Raw genomic sequence first — 20,969 nt, forward strand, 5'->3', positions numbered from 1 at the left:
GAGCCTGGCTTCCTTGTTTCCCAGCCTCCAGCACAAAGCAGCAGACTGTTGGCCACACTATTTTAATATTTCTTTAGGTGACTGGGAGCAAAACATGACTTTTCTTCTTTCCATATCGAAGGGCACAAATTCTCATTCCTTGGAAATGTTTGTCACTGAGCATGCCTATACAAATTCTCTCCTTGCTTCCCACAAGTGATGTGCTTTGAGCTCATTTTAGAGTCCAGGCAGGGAAAGATCACAGTCAGGCCAGGAGGAGGCTGAGTCTCCTCTGGGTTTCATGTATAGATATTTCAGGTAGTGCCTATTTCCAAAAAAGTTATTCAGTAGTTCAGCAATTGGGAAATTTCTTTGCCAGGATACTTTTGCCATAGAAAAGCCTTTCCTCCTAATGTTTTGTATGAAACTGGGAGTTGCATCTCCCAGGGTAGCTGTAGCTGTCAGTCTGCTATCAGATTAGAAGAAAGAATTTTCTTTTCTTCCTCCTCCTCTCCCCCTCCCCATGCAGTAAAATTACTCAATTACAAGGAAATTGGGAGATAAATGTACTGCCTGTGGTCTTGTCTTTGAGCCTAGGGGTAGCTCTGATCGTTTCAGCGGTCACAGCTGGGACGTGGCCAAGCCCTGACTGTGCCATGGGCACGGGCACAGGGCGAGACCCTGCTCACCTAACTGTAGCCTCCTAAAAGTCAGGCCCCCACTGTCAGGAGGTCACCCTGCTGCTGCCGGGGCTGGGGGGGAGCAGGGGCTCCCCCAGAAGGCAATTTTCATCCACACCTGCCTTCATGCAGGAAGGAGGCTCCTCCCTGGCTTGCCAATGGAGCCCCAATGTCTGAAGCTTAGGTGGCTGAAGCTAGATGGGGCGAGTAAGGCTAATGGAGCTGGGTATTTCGTGAGCTTGAGCATTAGTTAATTTTCACCTTGCCCTGAGCTGTGTCGGGTATGAGCTGTTTGTCTCAAGGGGGAACTGAGGTAAAGTGGTTCCCCTAGGAGCATCGGGTTGTGGCAGAACAACGGTTAGGTCCCAGGACTAGCTGCCTCATTAGACCTCTCCATCGCTCTGCTCCAGACGGGAGAGATGCTCATGCCCTCTTTAAACGTCCTGTGCCCTGATCATGAGGATGCTGTAGCAAACACGCCTAGTGTTGACTCCCAAATCAAAGGAGTGAGTTCCCTGCATGGCAACCATTAAAGGTGCACATAGGAGTGACATAGGCCAGAGATATGTATAAGAAATTTAAGCCAGGGTTAGCTGAAAAAACTGTCATAAATGTCCCTCAGCCAAATTCTCAGGAATCAGGTGACTATAAAGATGAAGGAGAAAGTTCCATAAAATTATTGCATCCCCCCGCAAATGCGATTTCGTCTGTATGCATAGGTGACAGCTGGCATAGCAATGGGCTTTAATCTGGGGGGAGGGGGACATCTGCTTGCTGGTGGGAAGAGTAATAGTAATTCTTGCAAAAAAGCAAAGAAGGGCGGGAAGAGGGGAGGGAGAAAAGCCCCATCTCTAAATTTCTATGGTAAAAGGGGCGTTTGTGGTTCTCATTTTTTATGTTGTTGTTGCCAAAAATTGTTACGTGGTTGTTAATTTTTTTTTTAAGTCATTTTAGTTTTTCCAAAAGTGACTATGATTTGTTACTTATACTGTAGCTTACAGAAGTGACACACTTAATATCGGGGGGTCCAAACCTGGATATCTACCAATGGAGATGGAGATCAGGTAAATGCACACCTGCTCTTCCAAAGAGAAAAAGCTGCTGTTTGGCAACTGGTTTGAGAGGGAGCTGCAGGCTATAACATGAGCATTTTGCAAGAGATTAGATTGAGCGCTGCCATTAATCACCAACTTTTGTGTAGGCCCAGCATGGTTTTGTGTGACAATGGTGTTCAGACAACACTCCATCTACCAGGAGACTCCGGGTCCCTGGAGAAGGCTCTGGGTTCTGGCCCTAGCAGTAGCTGAGGACAGGTCCACCGAAGGAGACCTGGCAGGAGCTGTGGTCCCCCGCAGACTAGCCCCATAGTGAGTATGAGGTACCGTCTTACTCTCCCAGCCGGAGGGAAGGCGGTGGTGGCTGCAACAGAGACCATGATGGAGAAGGCAGGTGAGAGGGAGGTGTCTGCAGGTAGAAAAGAGTAATTATGTGGCACCATTGCCATGCCTGTCATCTCCTTTTCTCTTTTACAGACACTTAACAAGAACAACTTGATACCAGATGACAGGACCAACTTCTACCCATTGCAGCAAACCAATGTGTACACGACAACCTACTATCCCAGTACACTGAATAAATATGACTACAGGCCTGAGGCCTCCCCTGGAAGGACCTTTACCAACAGCTGATGATGGACAGATCCTACAGGACTGGATCACTTCCTATATGAATTTTTTTTTTAATTGATTTTATGGACCAAATACTGGCCCAGCCTCTAGATGTAAATATTGTACAGTAGAGTCTTTTTTTTCCTTTGGTTAATTGTATTTCTTGTAAACAGCACATCTCCTTACAAGGACAAAAATGCATATGGACCATTCTGCAGAGCTTTTGTGGATATTTGGCTGGAGATGGCTCTTACTACTGCAACTGTTTATGGCTGGAAGATCAGCGTTGCTGTCCAAGGCCGACGTTGTCAAGGAGGTGGCTGTGTGCTGGGCTCAGTGGCCACCATGCAGCAGCACACGACACACAGGTGCACTCTAAGCAAGGCGAGAGGTGGCCTCCTGGGGCAGGGGTGTCTGTCTGGTGAGGAGCATCCTTCCTGAGACAGGGTAGCAATGGTGCACTGGATGACACGCAGCTCATGAGACAGGCCAAGTGGGACTCCATCGTGCCACAACTTGAAGAACGTTTTCTTTTTCTTTTCCTTTTTTTATTTTTGATTTTTTTATGTTTCTAAAAAAAAAAAAAAAAAAGTAACTTTCTAGGGCAGTGTTCCCTGTATCTTCAACAGAATCTTTTCATATTACAGGAAATACTCTCCGCAGCCTTCTTTGGTAATATGCAGTTCAGCTGATGAGAAAAAACACACAAACAAAGTGCATTACCCAAAGAAGCTTTCCAGAATGTTTCCAGTCTTAATTAAAAGAAAATTATACAGGCAGTGAGACACTAAGAAAAGTAAATGTTGGAATAACATCGGAGACATGGACTTGGAGTGCCTAACAAACAAAGATGTTTATATCACTGGAAAAAAAGATGTGATGATTGCCGCACAAGAGCCATGGGCTTGTTTTCTTTCTTCTGTTTTCTTTTTTTCTGAGACAGTGTTAACTCTTTTTATTCTCGCTTTGATCCTGATTGCGTCTGCCAGGAAAGGCAACTTGAGAGGCCATGCTCTTCTTGTGGGAAATCACCATGCTTTGGGCTAATTTTTCCTCTTGTTTTATTGTTGGTTTTTAGTTCATTTACTTTCAAAGAGTGAATAATTCTGACTTTGCAGGGGGAGGGTATTTTTGTAAGGAATGTTTCCGTAGTCTGACATGACCCAGAAAGTCTGCTGCACATTCTTATAGCGTCTTCCAGTCAGTACTCTATGAAACCGTAACACAGCTGAGTAATGTGCATTGTTTGCCAATATTTCTTTAATTTTTCTGAACAAAAACAACCCAAAAACCAAATGCTGCTGCAGCTATTGAAGTAAATTGGGGCGGTAGCATTATTAAACAGTATATCCAGCCTTGAAATGTAATTTTGTGTATGTGTGTAACTGTGTCTATAAGAACTGTATTAGTTTGATGCAGAAGCCATGTTGTCTACAACCAGATGTTTGTCTGACATAATTGTTTGGCAAAAAGGAAACTTATTGCTGGTGCTTAATGTACAATTACATCCAATGTGTTAGCAACGTGAACAAGTTCACTGCTGTTATCATTCAGTGTTTCTAAATATTTATAACGAACTCCTGATACTAAGGATTTTAGAATGTCGCAATACTGAGCATGAGATAAAAGTACACCCCGAAATGCGCATGAGCTCCACGTGGTCCTGAGCTTGGCTTTGTCGTCTGCATCCTACTCGAGCAATTGCCATGCCCGTGCTTGGCCATTGGCTCGGCCGTGTTCCCAGCAGTCCCGTTTGTCTTCGCTTTATTTTAGATTTTGCTGTAAGCTGACACCAATCGTTTCTCGGTGCTATTCCTTTGCAGTCGCTTGTTTGGAAGCCCAGCTTGGGCTGTGTGCTCAGCTCTTTCATGTAGGCAGCTGGTAGGAAATGAAGAAAGACTGTGTTGCTCGTGACAAGTATATTGCTTTTCCTGAGAGGAAAAGCCAACATGGCTCTGTAAGCCTGTGTTATGGTGGTTTGACCAGAAGGCAAGAATAAAGTAGCCTCCCATTCTTAAATTACTTTGTTCGACTTCAGTTTGCAGTGATTGAAGGCTGCAGGGATATTTGTAATAAAGTGGGGTCATTAGCACTGCCACAAGGATGCCTTAGGCTCAGTGGTGCCCATCATTTCCAGCAACTGTTCTTCTAATTTAGCAGCTCATCCTGCTTCTGCTCTGGTCTCATCCTGCAGCTCAGCCTGCTTCTGCTCTGGTTTCTGCTGGAGCAGAGGAAGCGAGAGAGGTGCCCTTAAATAGATATACTCACATTTGAAGCAGTGGGCTCAGGAGCTGATGCAGACCTCGAAGCTCTGTCTGAAGCAACCTGCTGCAAGCCTTCAAGTAGGTATAGTGGCTCCGTGGCCCTAACCCTGCCTGGCAGGGAGTGAAGCAAGATCTCCGGGGAAGCAGGAGAGCACTGGTAGCAGGTACCAGTGGCTGCAGGGGGGGTCTTCCCAGGCCCCTAAACCCCATTTGAGGAGCGATGCCTTTGTGCCTCATGCCGTAACAAGTTCACTCCCTCTCACTGAATTTCTGCGTCCCCCTCAGCAACACTGAAAATCCTCACTTAAAGTAGTTTTAACAACTATGTAGCCTAGGGGTTGAAAGTTATTAGATTAGACTATCAGGATGGGATTTCCCAGCTTTATTTTATGTGATTCAGAGGAAAACATTGGCTCCCAAGATCACTCTAGCTGTTGCAAAATTAAAGCCATCTCCGAGCTTCCCCTTCAGAAGATTCCCTGTATCGACACATTCTGCAATTACCATGCACATCGCAGGGTTGCAGCTGGAGTTTAGGGGGATGCGAGTGAGTCAAACCTTGCAATTATTTAAATTTTCTATTTTTCCTTTCTTTTTCTTTTTTTTCTTCCCCCCTCTTTAAACATTTTTCCATTTTTGGCTTCACAGAATAACAGGATATAAACTGATTTTTTTTTTTTTTTTTTTTTTTTTCCCCAAAGTGTCACATAGCAGCTGAAATTATTTAAATGTTCAGCTCACCAAGATAGGACATTACTACCATTGCACTCAGGAGGTGGATATTTTGTAGGCTATTGGAGGGCAGATGCTTTGAGGGTGGTGCATGTGGTTATAGTCTCATCAAGATATTCTTTCTTGCCAGCCATCCAAATAGATTCAGCCTTTTTTCATATAATTGGCAATCACAGCAAGGGTCTGTAGACTCCATTCAAGCAGAAAGTAGAATCCAGGAGAGAGCGAGAGAGAGCGAAAGAAGAATCAGAACACTTATTACTCAATTAATGTTCGCATGAGAGTGCAGTGTTTTAAGGATGATGTTAATGCGATGTGAGGGTTGGTTTTTTTTTTTTTTATGAGCTCTCTAATGTGTGGCAGGTTAATGACACCATGTACAGTGATATTCTTGCAATCCAGGTAATTCGGCAGCTTGATCATCAGGTCTGTAATATCTGTAGCAGCTTGAATTGCTCCTGCAGCTGAATGTTAAACTTGCTAAAACTTCCTATTCCTACGGCCATCTTAAAGTACGCTGGAAATGCATTTAGTTGGGAGCATTGCTTTCCAAAAGACTCATCTTGCTATATATTGGTTTTTTTCTTTCACGTCTAAGATAGAGAAGGGGGACCCTGGGCAGTTTCTGTGCTGGTCTAGAGACATTGGGTCTCTGCAAACCCTTTGGATAGGATTCAGCTCTACAGTATGTAAAATATTATGGAAATCTTGCAGCCAAGTATGTAGCGGAAACATCTTTCATTAGGCCATTCTTCTTTCTTTTTCCATGGAATTGGCTGCCTGTCTCACTCCAGAAGGGGTGTGCATTATGGCATTATCCAGGCCGTGTTGTGCAGTTGCTGTTGGGCTTCACCCACCAAAAAATAACTTGTGCAGCTCAGTAATAGACAAACCACTTAACGATGAACCCACAGCGTCTCTTACGCTTTAGTGCTGTTGCTCTAAAGGTGCACTTGAATGTTCAGCATATGAGCCAGGGCTGCTCTTAAATATATGAACTGTACAGATACTGTAGGAGAAGATTGTGTATTGTCTTACCACCACTGTTCCTAATGCCTTACATTCAGAAGATGGGATGGTTGGTTTGAAATCAGTAGAGAGCAGGAATGGAGTCCATGTCTGATGCAGACAATTTGATGCCTCCAGTGTTAATCTGATGTTAAGCCCACCTGGAGAGGAAATTGCTGTCCACTGAGATTGATTTATTCTTTGTACCAAATGTAGTGGGGGGAGAGTTTTATATATATATATACACACATATATATATATAAAATGTAAATGTAAAGTTTGTGTAACAACTTACTTTTTTTTTTTGTAATAGTGTATACATCTATCAGTGGATAGATACAGTATATATTTATAATATATACACACACACAATATATATATTTAGCAAAATGCCTGCAGCGGAAACTTAGAATAAGAAAGGCAGTGCTGGTATTCAAATTCCACAGGGATAAAGTGAAGAAAAAAAACCTGTAAAAATCTACTGTCCTTTCTGTTAGGTTTAAAAAAAAACCCACTTTTGAAGTCAATGAAATATAATTTTTTTAATTGAAAAGAAAATTGATTTTTCTAGTTAGAAATGCTGATTTTCCCCTAAATCATTGTGGTTAAGAATGATTAAGAAAGAGATTCTTGTTAACTGCTTATATTTTCTGAATAAGCCTCCCAAATCTCTCATGTGTATCACTCTGTTGTTTTTGTAATTATACGTAGGGAGTAATTGTGCAAAGAAAATTAAAATAGCAAGTAGGAGTAACAAATATTGTACCATTAGAGGAAAAGACATCATCTATTAGCATGTGAAAAATGTCATCTTCCATGTTAAAGAAGTTAGCAACTGCTTTCTGAGTTACTGATCGGCATTATAAGCCTTCCCTTCTAGTCACACTAGGAGGGTTTAGGACAAAATTTAGGTAAGAGAAGCCCTGCAAACCCATGGCTTTTGGTTTTCACAGGGGTCCAAAAAAGCCACCAGGCCATGGAATTCTGGCGCCTGGTGCCCTGGGTGTCTCTGGAGCTTGCAGCGTTCGCAGTCAAGGCTCTGCATCTACTCCTTGCCCCGTCACTCCCGCAAGCCAGCCCGCCTGCACGGCAGGGCACAGCACCCCTTGGACCTGTCTGGCATAAGAGAAAAATAGCCAGTAAATTGGGTTGGAAGGATTTTTTTTTTTTTCAACAGATCACTTTAAAGCCCTGGTGACCAAGGCCCAGACTCATACAGGTGACTGCCCCTTAAGCTTGTTAGGAGAAAACTTCAGGCAGCTTCAAGAGCAGATTTGGGGTAGGTGAGCAAATCCACAAATTTTGAGGCTGCCTGATTGCCAGAGCCTTCAAAAGCGGACAGAAAACCCTCTGGAGTTGGGTCCTTGTGGCGCTTATCCAGTCTCAGCCATTCTGCCTGGAAATTCCTCCTTTGGGAAATTTTTGTGTCTGCATTAGTCCTGGCTGGCGGAGCAAAACCAGCAACCTGCTGTTTAGATAGCCACAAATATAAGTGCTCAACAGCATTCAACACAAGTTTGGGTCTTGAACTTGAGATTTTTTTTCATTCTGCCTCCAGCCTCAGCTGCAAATTCACCCCTGCTATTTGAGAGGGTTCAGTGCTGCAAGAGCAGCATTTGGCTTGCTGCAAGTCCCAGCTGTGATTTGGTTTTAAACAAATCTGATCGTGAAAAGTATTAACACTGCACTCTAGTTCTGAAACATCCGTGAGCGGGGTGCTGCTAATTCACATGCCACGGAGTCAAGCAGAGGTCGGTGTGGATGGGCCATTAATAACCAAAGCAAAAAGGTTTCTAGTACCAAAATGTCAAACAACATAAAAGCCAGCCAGCTGCATGACAGTTTCCATCCACGCGCCCCTCCTTAGGTAACATGCAAACCTGCGCGTACTTAAAAGCAATGCAGTTCATTAGGAGCATTCCCACAGAGGAAGGTTTAGGGAGGATGAACGGTATGCGAGATGGAAATGATAGGATTTAGCTTGTAATTGAGGTGGGAGAGTGACAGATGCAATACTGGATCTCGGATACATGGGAAATTATTATGCGAACACAGAATGCTTACCCTGAAACAGCAAAACCTGGAGAGTATTATTGGACTCTGTTGTGAAGGCACATCACCCTTCCTATGCAATCCAACTTGATGGTACTTTAGCATAAAGGTGACCTAGACTGTAATCACTGCCTTTAGACACTGTGAATTTTTTTTGGGTATTCTGTATTTTTATATATTGTACAATGTAAAGAGTAATTCAGAAATAAAACAGACCAACCTGGCAAGCCTGTGAGTTATTTCCCCTCCGTGGCTGATGCGCAGCGGGGCCAGGGCTCCTGAGCAGCGCTGGCAGGACGGCTCAGAGGGAACGCGGAGGAGCTTCCTCCTGGCGTTGGGGGCAAAGGGCAACGCAAAATTCACTCCGCCACTTGTGCGGGGCTGGGGAATTGCAGCACACGTCCTTCCTCCTTGTCTGCACTCTGGCTGCACCCTGAGGCCCCGCTTTAGATTATATTTGCCATGAGTTGTAGACTATGTGGTTACAAAATTGTGTTACTGAGTATAACGCCAAAGCCTGTTGCTGCAATCCAACTCCCCTCTCACACAAGCCTGAATGTTGGATTACAGCTCCACACCAGACTTTGGGTGCATTTGAAGAATGGTATTTCTGAGTAAGGTGCCCAGTGAAGTAAGCTCAAATCTGTCTGAAATTCAGGGTGCCAAATCCACATCCAGTTTTGCAGTACGCGTCTCACCTCCGCTCCCCAGCTCTCCGCACGTGACACCGAGTCTCCAGGGGCACCACTGCTCACCGTGCCAAGGAGATTGGCTGGCTGCAGTGAGCAAAAGTACACTCATCTTCTGCAGAGCCTTTCAGTTGCAATGAAATCGTATTGCTGCTCCTTCTCAAGCCTTACATATTGATGTGAAAAGTTATAAAAAGCTGAGGGACACGTTTTGATTGAAGGATGATCGTAGCCTCGTATTGAAGAACGTTTTAGCTCTTGTTGCATTTATTAATCAAAGTAAAGACCATGAAAAGTGACAGTCAGGAACATTTTAGTTTATGTTCCGATACAGCTCAGGACTTATATTGAAGTTTCATACAGAAAATTACACCATAATGTCATAAAAAATAGATTGGATTACTAATAACCTGAAACGTGCTACACCTGCATACATAATACTTTAATCCTACTAAATCATAAGCTATCATTTGGGTGTTTTCATATTCTCAAGTGTGCATACAGGAATTTCTTTTCACTGCAGACCATTAAAAAGTAATTGAGAGGCACAAGATCAGTAAAAACAAACTTGCTGTGAATAAGATGGATTTTTTTTCCCCAGTTAGTTTGCACAATAACACGAAGAGGCCATTTTTGAATGGTTTTGTTTTGCATCAAGACACCTTTGCGCACAATTAGAGCAAAAGTATCACATTGGAACCTGTTTCCAATTTCCTTAAAATCTGTCTACATTTTTTTTCTAGTTGCTAATTTGATTCATTAACACAACAGTTTCACTTGTAGCCCCAGTGCATTTTGTTCTCTCACCTTCACTACACATCCCAGCTGTACCCTTTTTCCTCTTTAATTCTTAACCATGTGTAGTAAACAGCAAAAACTACATTACCCTGCAGGTTCCCCATCAGCTTTTTATCAAGCCAAAGCCTTAGGGCTGCGCTGCTGGCGGTGGGCTGCCGAGCAGCATCCGCTGCCCACGGGGTTTGCTGGGGAGCACCCGCAGCAGCGCAGGCAAACGCGGGGCCCTGGGCCAGGGTGCGGAGCTGTCTGCGGGGGCTGCAGCGACTGCCACGGCACCGCGGGCCCCCTCCAGCCTGCCTTCGGCACCCCTTGGCAGGTTGAGTGTAAGAAACGGAGGAACCAAAAAAGCAGAAGGTTCCCTGTGATTCATTTCTACGTGTTTCCTCCCAGCTCCCTGCAATAAATGCTTTAGGGATGCCCTGAGCCAGACGTTGCAGTGATAAACCTGTCCTAGCCCTTCCCTCCATATGAAGCCCTTTTGCTGACATTTTCTTCTCCGTCAAGGGCTGGAAACATCTGTGGCCTGTGGGGCACCTGCCTGGGCAATGGCACAGCCAACACTCGGCATTATGGAGGAAATGAGGGACAGGGAATCGCAGCCCGGCACAGTTAACGTCAGTGCTTGTGAAAACGCCGGAGCAGGGACTCAGGTGAACAAGCTGCAACCACCGCAGAGCAGCTGAGCGGCGGTGTCTTGGCACCAGGGCGTTGTCAAGAGCAAGTCATGTCTGGCCAAGTTAATGTCCTCCTCTGAACAGGCATCACATCCTGCAGAAAGCGCAGAAATAGGAAATATCCTGCAGCCCGATTTTTAGGAAGGCTTTCAACTGTCTCGTACATGACCCTCATATGCTGCCCGGAGTGGTGGTCAGGCAGAGCATCCCGCAGACACCCTCCTTGGGAAGCCGTCAGGCTGTGGCGATGAAAAGAAGCCCCAGGTGGGTCTACCACTGCTGTGCCCAGAAGCCCACCGCTGCCCCCAGTCCACCATCACGACGTGACCACAAGCCCTGGCTCTGACTCCTGTGTTCCCCTCTGCCCATGCAGGCATTTTGTTCAGCTGTAAGAGCCAGCGTGGCTGTGCCGCTGTGGCTGGGCACGGGGACAGTCCCCACGCTGGGGGACAGTCCCTGGGCCAGTTTAAATCAGCTCCGCGCAGCCACCCCGGCGCAGAGCTCAGCACAGAGCGAGCTGCACCTCAGCATGCTCGAGAGTCAACACTTTCTCCTGCAAAAGCATCGCGTCCCACGGCATCTCGTGTGGTTTTTTTTCCCTTCACGTGTATAGCCAACAGACTGCTGGCTCTCAAACACACAGCTCACTTGCTGAAAGCTTTGGAGATTCATTATAAATGCTGTTTTGCTAACAGCTGAAGTGCATTTTGACGTGGTTTGGTTTGCTCATTCATAAGAAGTCACTCGTGGAGCTGTCATTGCACTTTCTGTTTAAAAAGTTGACTTTCAAATTAACCAAGAGGAAGGCAGACTTCAGCACTGCCCAAGCCTGTTTCCAAAAGAAAAAAAAAAAAACAAAACAAACCCCAACACAACGTCGTCACACTGCCCCCAAACTTCCCCCCGCCCCGCCATGTGAGGTAAGGACAGACAATAAATTCCCTACACTGTCACATACGGAGACAATCAGGCTAGGAGGGTAAAAACATCAGCCCATTTCCCAGGACACCCCCCACCACGCAGCCTGTATTTGGTCAGATTTTAACCCTTCAGTCTGCTTATGATTTCCCCAAACCAAAGAGTTTTCCTTTGAAGAAAGGACTGAATCAGGCTAAGGTAATTTTTCTTTGCTGAGATAAAAATGCGCAGCTGGCTCTCAGCAGCTGGGTAGCCCCTCGCCTTTTCCTGCGTTGCCCTGGCATGCTCATAGGGCAGGTTTTTATTGCGACCCGGAGTTTTAACTTTTTTTTGTTGTGACTTACCCTACGTTGACATGTAAGATTAGTTTGCTCTTTGTAGTTTTAAAACAAACAAAAAAAAGATGACAACACTAGCATGCTGCACTCAGAGGCTGGCCACGTCCACCCCTCACCTCCACGGTGTGTAACTCTACTGAACAGGGAAGATTCAGCTCATCGGATCCTTGCACCAACTGAAGCAGGTCTGGTATCCAGCAAACGCTTAAAGCTCCTTCTGGCTGTGGGGCAGAGGCGTCCCCTGGCTGAGGAGCTGTGCCGTACCGCCATCACGCTTCAAAATAAGCCTTTTGGAGATTTTTCGAGGTCAAACTTCACAGTTTGTGAACCAGCAATTAGCTGGAAGCAAAAAGTAGTCCTGGTTTTCCATCACTCTGGAGACAGTGTGGTGTCTCCCAGACCTGGGGTTAACACTGATCATGGCGAACGGCAACAGGCTGTTGAGGTTCGATCCATCTAACCTTGCTGTATTCTTTCATTTTTAAACCTCCCATAGTCATTTCCTTGCTGTCGTGGAAATAATGGAGCCAGCAATGGATCGCTCCCCTCTCAAGTGCAGGGTAATGAACAGCCTTCAGAAACATTTGATATTTCCATGATGTGAAACATCAATGGCCACAGAGAAAACTGTACCCATTTTTGCAGTACTTAATTTACTGTCACGAGCAAGCGATCTGTACAAGCGAGCAGGCATAACACTGATACACTTTTATTACCCTGGCAGGAGCCACATTATTGTTTTCTGTTTTCACATTTCTTAGCAACAACATTTTTTTGTTCATAGGTTTCTTCATAGAAGCTCGGCTGAAATTATTTTTATGTTGTACCCAATTTACATGCTGACGTACATCAGCCTGTCCACGAGCAAGAGCTTTGCTTTCTGCCTGAAAGCCTCCTGGCAATTACTACAGTCTTCTGCTGATCCATCACTCCTCTGGAGCTGGAAGAGACAAACCTCGCTGCCCGGCGGAGGCAGCCTGTCCGGGGGAGCAGCCTGGTCCCTGGCAGTCCCCACCATGGGTACTGTCGCAGCCAAGGAAGCTCTGGTGCTCCAAGCACCACTTCTGCGCGCCAGCCCAGAGACCCACAGTCCCCCCCCAGCCAGCATAAAAATCATCTTTAATACCACACGAGTGTACAAGGTAGGACGAGCTGCAATGCCTTAGCATAGGCTGAGACCTATTCTGAAAAATCTCTCTCAAAAAGGTCCTTTCTGCACTTCAGTGGCAGTCGAAGACATTTCTGTATGAGGTTGTGCTGGTTTAGTTCACACTGCTGCTGCCCATCTGCTTGACACAAGCCCTTCAGAGCTGCCCTTTCTTTAGCCCACCAGAGACGCTCTTTCAGCACCAAAACTCAACCGTGAAGCTGTATCCATAATCCTGACCCTTGGCTCTGCAATCAAAGGCAGGTTTAGGGGTGTCCCGGGGAGAGGTTGAGGTTCAGGACACGGTGGGGTCAGTTCATCGGCTGCCAGCATTTCCTCTGCCTGCGCTCGCCTGAGCCCCACTCACCAGGGTCCCACCGAGGCGGCGTTTCCCATGTGCTGCCCATGGGGAGGTTTGCATCCCCTGCCCACTGCCTCTTAGTGCCTGAGACGGGTACTTATCGTGGCTGTAGGTCTGTGGCCAAGCAGACGGATGGATAGATGGATGGACAGGCTTACTCACAGCACAGCCCTTGCAGCCCCCAGGGAAGGGGTCCAGCCCATCCTGGTGCCACCAGCAGAGCCCCTCCAGCCCTGGGACCTGCCTGCAAATATGGAGCAATGCAGAAAGCTCCCAAAAAGAAACCTCGCTGCAGCTGTGGGACATGCTGCAAAGCCTCGTGTTGAGAATCAGGGCTGCCCCAGGGCTGCCCCATCGCCATGGGGCCGTGCTCCCATGCTCGTTTAGCTCGCAAAGAGTTAAGGTGGTTTCTGTAGCCCTTATCCAAGGATGACTTCACTGGGTGACTGGCTGTGCTGGGAGAGGAGAGCGTGCTGCTCCTGGCAGCTTGCATGAGGAGTCCTGGCATGGTGCACACTCTGGGGCTTCCCCTCTGCCTGCTCAAGCCCAAGTTTTAGCAAAAAAAAAAAAAAAAAAATTTCCCCTGTTTGCAAGTTTGTGTTCCTATGGCGGTGGGTGCAGAGTCACGTCAGCAGCGTGTGTCAGGTAAAGGCTAATGCCTTGGTTCCCAAGGAAACTTGCTGGCTGCAGCCCAAACTGTGTTCCTGGAGCAAGTAAAGCACCGTGGCCGCTCGGCCCTTGCGACCCCCGGCAGGAGAGTAAAGGCAGGCCCACCCGCATTTGGGTGCTGCTGCGGCTCTTCCCCAACATGAACATCCCCAGGCCCTGGGCTGCAGCCCAGAGATGCCAAAACATGCACACATGGCACCTACAGGTGACCCTGACCTTTTTCCCCAGCTTCTGCTGGTTCCGTGGCCATTAGACACGGGGTATCTGTGAGTGGCTCCCCCACAACTGGGCACATCTGGGCACACCACCGAGTGCTTGCACCCAGCCCGGCCCCCAGCCCTGCTGCTCCCACAGGTCCTGTCTGCCCACATGCAACTCCAGTGTGGTCAGAGGGGAAGCCACCAGTGAGCACCCAGCAAGGATGTGCCAGTTGGGAGAGAATAAATGTTATCTATATGCCAGGAAGACGGCAGATTTTGGCGAAAGGAAAGATAAAATAGAAACCGGGTTAAAGAAAATCTCTTTGACAAAAGATGAGCATAGAGGGTTCACCAACACACAAAACTACAGAAGGGATCTGAGACGAAGCAGAGATCTGAGGTGGAGGATGGATCAGCTCTCATCCCCCCAACGACGGAGATTTCCGTAACACCGCAAAGATAAATACAACTGGGAACTGTATCATTAGAGGAGCCTTAAGCTCCCATATATAGCCTGGAAAGAGACTGTTGCTAAGAATAGTGGGGCCCACATATTCCATGATATGAGTTGACAGTTTTCTTCCCAGCACTAATAGGATGTGAGGCTATTTTAAACTTACCCTGGTAAGTAGTCAGGGCGTTACTGAAGAGCTGGTCCTAGAAAATAAACATGGATCAAGAGATCCCAGGTTGGGTCCGTTTCAATTCAACGCAGAATAAACACAAGGAAGGTTGTTGCGAAGAGTCTCCTTTCCAAAAGCGCGAGCAGAGATGTTAACGATAGGAACCAGCCAAATCAGCCGGCTTGCAGCACCCTGAGCCATGAGCCCAGATGAGGCGGGACGTGAAAGCGGAGTCGGGAGGGTCTTGTGGGGCAGCAGGGGCTGCCACCGCCGCCAGCGCCCTCCTCTCCCTCGGTCCCCCGCTTGCTGGGGGCCCCTCTGTCCCAGCCCAGCCCCTGCGCCCCTCATTCTGCGGGGACCCTCGGTCCAACTGCTGTGCCAGACCCCCACCCTGGAAGTGATGGAAATTTTTCTGTTGGGTTGGCCTTTGGGTGAGGCTACATGCATTTAGACTACGCAAACCCCATTTTGTAGGAGTATCTGCAGTGTTTTTCAGCAATATTATAGCAGAAATAAACCATTCCCCTGTATTTTTTTTGGAATGAATGAACAGTGATGGCAGCACACGTGAGTAACCTCTTTAATGTGCAACAACCAGTACGTAAAGTAACACGCACTTCATGGTCAGATTCCAGTTTTAAAAAGAAATGACACGGTGGATGTGTTACGTTGACAAGTATATAGTGGTTTCAACATTATTTTCTTAAAAATAAAAATACATCACATCAGGATATTGCATACAAAAAGTAGAATTTGCCCTAAAATAAAATTCTATCAAATCATTTAAAAAATTACAAAAGTAAAATGCATACAAACTCCAGTAAAATTGAACAGTCTTACAGGTCGAGGATAGTTTACAAAGATGCTCTCCAACACGTAAAACCTTCCTCTTTCTCCATATGTTCATGCAGTTCAAAAAACCCCAACTGTTAGGTGCATCACATAATCAAAAGCTGTTTTTACCACTTGACCACCTTATCAAGTACTTGTTTCTAAAATGCACAGCGGAAGACGTTAAACTTGGTAGGGGAAAAAGGTATTTTAATGGAGTAAATATCATAGGCAGAGAAAATAAATATATCTGGAAAATGCATCGTTATCCTGGGGGGGAGAAGCAGCCTGCGGCCGCCCGCCCACAGGGACGCCCTGCAGCTCTGCCGGGCTTGCTCAGCCCAGGGGATGGGTGGGAGCAGAAGGATCAGGGCACGAGGGAGAGGTGCAGGCAGGGGAGGTGCAGGCAGCCAACTCTGGTTTTGCATTATGGCTTTGATCACAGCCAGGGCATCGAGGGAGAGCTGGATACAGCCCGGGGGCACCGCACCCCCCTGACCACCCCAGGCAGACGGGCTCTCTGAGCATCCTTTCCCTAAACATAACCATTTCCCACCAGTTTGTTAATGTAACCTGTCCTGCCAGAGGGGTTTATTGTCTTTTTCTGTCTATGGCTCACAGATTACTCTGGCCAGGCACAGAGAACCAGGGTCTGCGCTCCCCACAGACGACTCAAGGCTGAGGACGTGCAGCCCATTTAAACAGGGCATTTCCCAGGCCCTGCTCCAGCCCCTGTCCCTCACAGGATCCCAAAGAACCTCCCAGCACTGACCGCAGTGCCTGGGGAGGCATGTGGGGTGTCCCCCTCCCCTTTTACAGCTGGGGAGAGCGAGGCACCCCACGCACAAGCACCCCTTTCCCAAGCCCCCGAGCAGCTCTGCAATGGAGCAAGGGCAGCACCCAGACTCCTGCTACCCGTCCCAGCATCACACAAACCCGCACATCCCTTCTGCAAAGGAAAACATGAGGTTTGGGGCTTTTTTGGCTTTTACAAACAGATGGACTAAGGTTGGAGACACGGCCTGAACCTAAAGGGAAAAGCTCCCCATAAAGAAAAAAAGGATTTGCTCATGGTATTTTCTTCAGGTAGCGATACAAAGTGGAGTGGATACAAAGGAGCACAACGAGTGTCCAGATCTAACAAGCAGAGAAATCGCATGGGGGAAGCTAGCGGGGAGTGAGACCACGGAAGGAAAAGCTGTTATTGCAGAGACCAAGTCCCACCTGCCTTCTCTGCCGCACCTTGGAAAACCAGCGCCTCTACGCCACGTGTCACAGCCATAGATGTTCTGCGGCACAAATGTCATAAACATAAAACAAAGGTCAGAACCTCAGTTGTGAGGAAGTAAAAAAAATGAGACTCTGCTGAAATCGGGCTGCAAGAAGACATCCCTCCTGCGCAAATAACCCAGGCGCCCACCAGCATCGCACTGTCTGGGCATCCCAGCTGCAGTGCTTCCCTCTCCGGCTCTGCCCCCGTCGCTGCCCCCCGGCCCCGCACGAAGCTTCCCGCAGCGCTGCTGGGGGAGCGCCGGGGCTGGGGGAGCAGGTCCGCGCTCCGGGAGGGCGCCAATTGCTCCAAACACATTGCGATCCCAAGTAAAAGGCAGGAGCCAGCACATCTGTGCAAATATTTGCTTTTGCTTGTCAAAACTTTGGAGAGAGTTACATTTCTTCCTCTACTTATTAGTTTCATCTGTCTCGAAACACAAAGTGCAAAAATTATAAGCAGATTGACATCATCTTCTGGGGCTGCTGCCTGCTCTATGCCAATTCTCTGCCGCCTGAAATGACGCTCTTGGAGGAAGCAAGGCAGATATTCCTGTGCCGCCTACAACCCACCTCGCAGCAGTAATGGCTGCAGGGAAGTGCACGAAGCCCGTGTCGACGCTTGCGATCTCTCGCACACAAAGCAGCAAGCCTGGAGGCTGTCCCTCCCTCGGGAGGGAGGCAGTGCGCCCTTGTCCTCCCAGCCCCGATGCTGGGACCCACATCCCAGGCCCATTGAAGATGATGACCAAGTTCTTGTTCGTTTTGGCAGGGTCAGCCCTGCACAACTGCGCAGGGAGTGCTGCTGCCTCCTCACCCCCCCCACATCCCCGCTCCCCGAGCCTGGCGCTTTACCAACACTGAGAATAGCGGCACCAACATCAAACACCAAATCGATACCAAATACTAATGTACGGTTTCATACCAGCGTAGCAGTTGTCTTACCAAATTATTACAATGATCCAGACTTAGTCTAGAAGAAAACCTCCAAAAACTGATGAAACATAAAAACGCCTTTGTCATAGATAATTAGTAATATTTGCAAGTGACCCAAGAGAAGAAATTAAGGTGAAAAATTAAAACCCTGCTGTCATAGCATTACAGGACAGTTATATCCACTGTGCAGACTGTATAATTCCCATTCATATTTCAGTCAATCCTCACAACTAAATAGCACTTCCCTTTCTCGTAACAGCCAATATACGCACATCAATCAATTTGGCTTGTTTATACTGCAGTGTAAGGCTACACTGCCACTTGCTAAAGTTCACTGTAGAACAAGCCAGGCATTAACATCCCTGTCATCACAAAACTTCACATTTTACATGGATTTGATGAACCAAACACAATATTTCAGTGTTGAAATGCCCTCTGGAACCCACCCCTCCGCCTTACTCAATCCATCAGCCTGGTGTTCCCCCGAGTTACCAATGCAAACACTGACACAGCCTGGGGTTTTCCAACCCACTCCAAGATTAAAGACATCCCACTCCCATTCATTTCAGCTCTGTCAGATGGTTGGGAATAACTCCGTGATGCTGTGAACCTGAATACGTAATGTGCGTGGTGCCTATCAGCTTGGCCTCTCTAGGTGTGGGAGCTAAAATGGTAAGTTTCAGGCAAATTATAGTCTGCTCATAACAGACTAACTGCTCACATATGTGCAAAATTCCTTGGATCTGCACTTTCTTCCAGCTTGCCTGATTTTCTAAAAATCACTATTTTTATGCATATTAAGTCGATGGTCGACCAACCCATCCCTCTAAAATTGGCTTGGGAATGGGGAAGCTCTTCTCCAACCCCCCTGCATGGATGCCAGCTTGGGGGAGCAGGCAGCCACACGGGAAGGCGAAGGCATCAAAAGGAAATTAATGGATAACAGCAGCGATGAGAGACAGTAAACAGTGCCGTAAGCGGAGCCTACATATCCTAACCCTGAGCTTCCTCAGCAGCAGCATGAAAGCTAGCACAGCTTCACAGAAGAAAAGCCAGCAGCACTGGAAGCTGAACTGAGAGTTGTTACCAAGCCAAGCAGAAACCTGAGGAGCAGCCCATACTTAAAATGAAGAGCTATTAAGAGAAAGCTGTCACTACAGAGCATCCTTCCTCGCATTTTCAGTATAAACCATAGCACAATTACTTGTATTTTAGGGGACTCTGCACTGCTGGGAAAAAAATGTTCTTCAGGGCCATGAACTTACAGGCCATGAAGAGAAGCAAATACTGTGGCCTCCCAGGGCACCTTCCTCTGCTGGAGGGCACCTTCCTCACAGGCCAAGCAGCAGGCCAACAAGCCAACGTTGGCTACTCTGCACCAGTGCAAGGTAATGCCTCATTTAGATCAAAAAACCCTCTTGTTACTGACTCAAAGTTATAGAGAGACTTACAACTTTAGTAAGAGAAATATGAACTGTTTGAGCCTGTTCTGCACTACTGCTAATTGTATCAGCATTGCTTAGGGCTCTCCCTGTGGTCTCAAACCATAACTTCCAATGAAGTGCAATTATCTTGACAGCTCAGACCCTCAGTAAATCCAAAACGTGGACCTACTAATAACCCATATCAAAAAAATAGTCCCACAGGTTCAGTAGGATTACTGGCATGAAATGGACTGCTCCTCCAGAGAAAGATGCTGCTGCTGGGCAAAGATGAGGATAAAATATTTTTCAAAGATCTCAGCAAGCACATTTGCAACCCCCACCTCGGTCCCGAGCCAGACTTGCTAATCTGATAAAATCCTAAAGCCTGAACATTGTGTGTGTGTAATGCAGCAGTGGCCTGCAGAACTTCAAGTAATTTGGGAGCCATGCTTTGGTTTTCACTCAAGCAGATTTCCATCAGACTTGCTGGGACCTCTGGTCGAGCCCCGACCGCAGAATGGTGCCTGCAACCCCAGCACAGGTCTCCAGCAGAGCCTGCCGTGCCGCTCAGCTCTGGATAACGTCTCTATTTTGGTGCAGAGCCATAAAGGGCTGTAAGACCACGCGCTACAGTGCCTGAGACAGACACAGAAACTTCCACCAAAGCATGAAAGTTCAGGAGAGCAGTGAGCAATTCACACTGACTCAAAAACAATCAACAGGGTTTAAAACAAGATGTTCACTCTTCTCCCCTGACTGTATGGAGAGTCTGCATCTGGCAGAACTGACAAATATTTTGAATTGTTCAATGCTTTCCGGAACAGAGGCAGAATAGGTTATAGTCTGAATACTGCCTGAAGTGCTTCTCCATCTTAAAACAGTCAGGACAGAGAAAGGATTAGAAATCTCTGTCACTCATGACAGTGCCTGAGCTGTGCAATTTTAATCTTAATATAGCTACAGTAAATTGCAGAAGCAGAGCTCTGAAGAGCCATCCGAGCTTGCAGTTCTGCCATGACAATGCAACTCCAATCAGACTCTTGGCAAGCAATCCTTGGTTTCAGAAGACAATAGGTAGCAGCAGCTACTGGATACTGAAACTATTCCAGGCACTAAAACATAGTAAAAAGAAGTTCGACAGTTAATACCATTCATCTGAAAAACGGTAAGAGGATGATGCCAGCTGTTCTGAATGTGCTGGTTAGATTGACTTAGTTATCCCAGTGCAGGTTAGCTCCATTTCTACAAAGAGCCTGCTTCAAGACAGAAAAGATCATTTAGTAGCTGATACAGACAACGAGCTAAGTAATTTTTCTGTTACTACAGTAAGTACATCCATTGCTCTGAAAACATAAAAGCAGGGAACAGCTTGTTTTATTTTACTGCACAGATACACTCCTAAGTTGAAGGTATTAGTGGCATATTCTATCTGCAAAAGGAGAGCAGACAGAATGAACGGACCCGTCTCTGAAAGGCAGCGCTCAGTTCAGGGTTTATTCGAGTGAGTTTCCAGTGTCGGTGTCACCCCAGGGTGGCAGGGAAGAGCCCTGCACAGGAGCAAAGGGCGTTTGAGTCGGACTTCTACAGACGCCGAACCCTGCACACCAGCCGCCTCCAACACGTGCACGCACCCCCTGCAATGAAATTGCTACAGTAGGAAATCATTCACCCCCTGAAAAAAATTCATGTCACAGACAGCGTATGTATGCG

The 20,969-nt window shown here is 47.0% G+C and overlaps 1 protein-coding gene across 3 annotated transcripts in view; it reads left to right on the top strand.

The window, feature by feature from the left end:
* Positions 1–2,347, top strand: part of SEMA5B (semaphorin 5B) — a 138,802-nt gene extending 136,455 nt beyond the window's left edge. For all 3 annotated transcript variants that reach the window (XM_075710035.1, XM_075710037.1, XM_075710036.1), the window contains exon 21: positions 2,192–2,347. In XM_075710035.1, coding sequence (XP_075566150.1) covers positions 2,192–2,347 — 156 coding nt within the window. The remainder of the gene's footprint in view (positions 1–2,191) is intronic.
* The last annotated feature ends 18,622 nt before the right edge of the window (positions 2,348–20,969 follow it).

Source organism: Pelecanus crispus, chromosome 5 (assembly GCF_030463565.1).
Source record: "Pelecanus crispus isolate bPelCri1 chromosome 5, bPelCri1.pri, whole genome shotgun sequence".
NCBI classification, from domain to species: domain Eukaryota; kingdom Metazoa; phylum Chordata; class Aves; order Pelecaniformes; family Pelecanidae; genus Pelecanus; species Pelecanus crispus.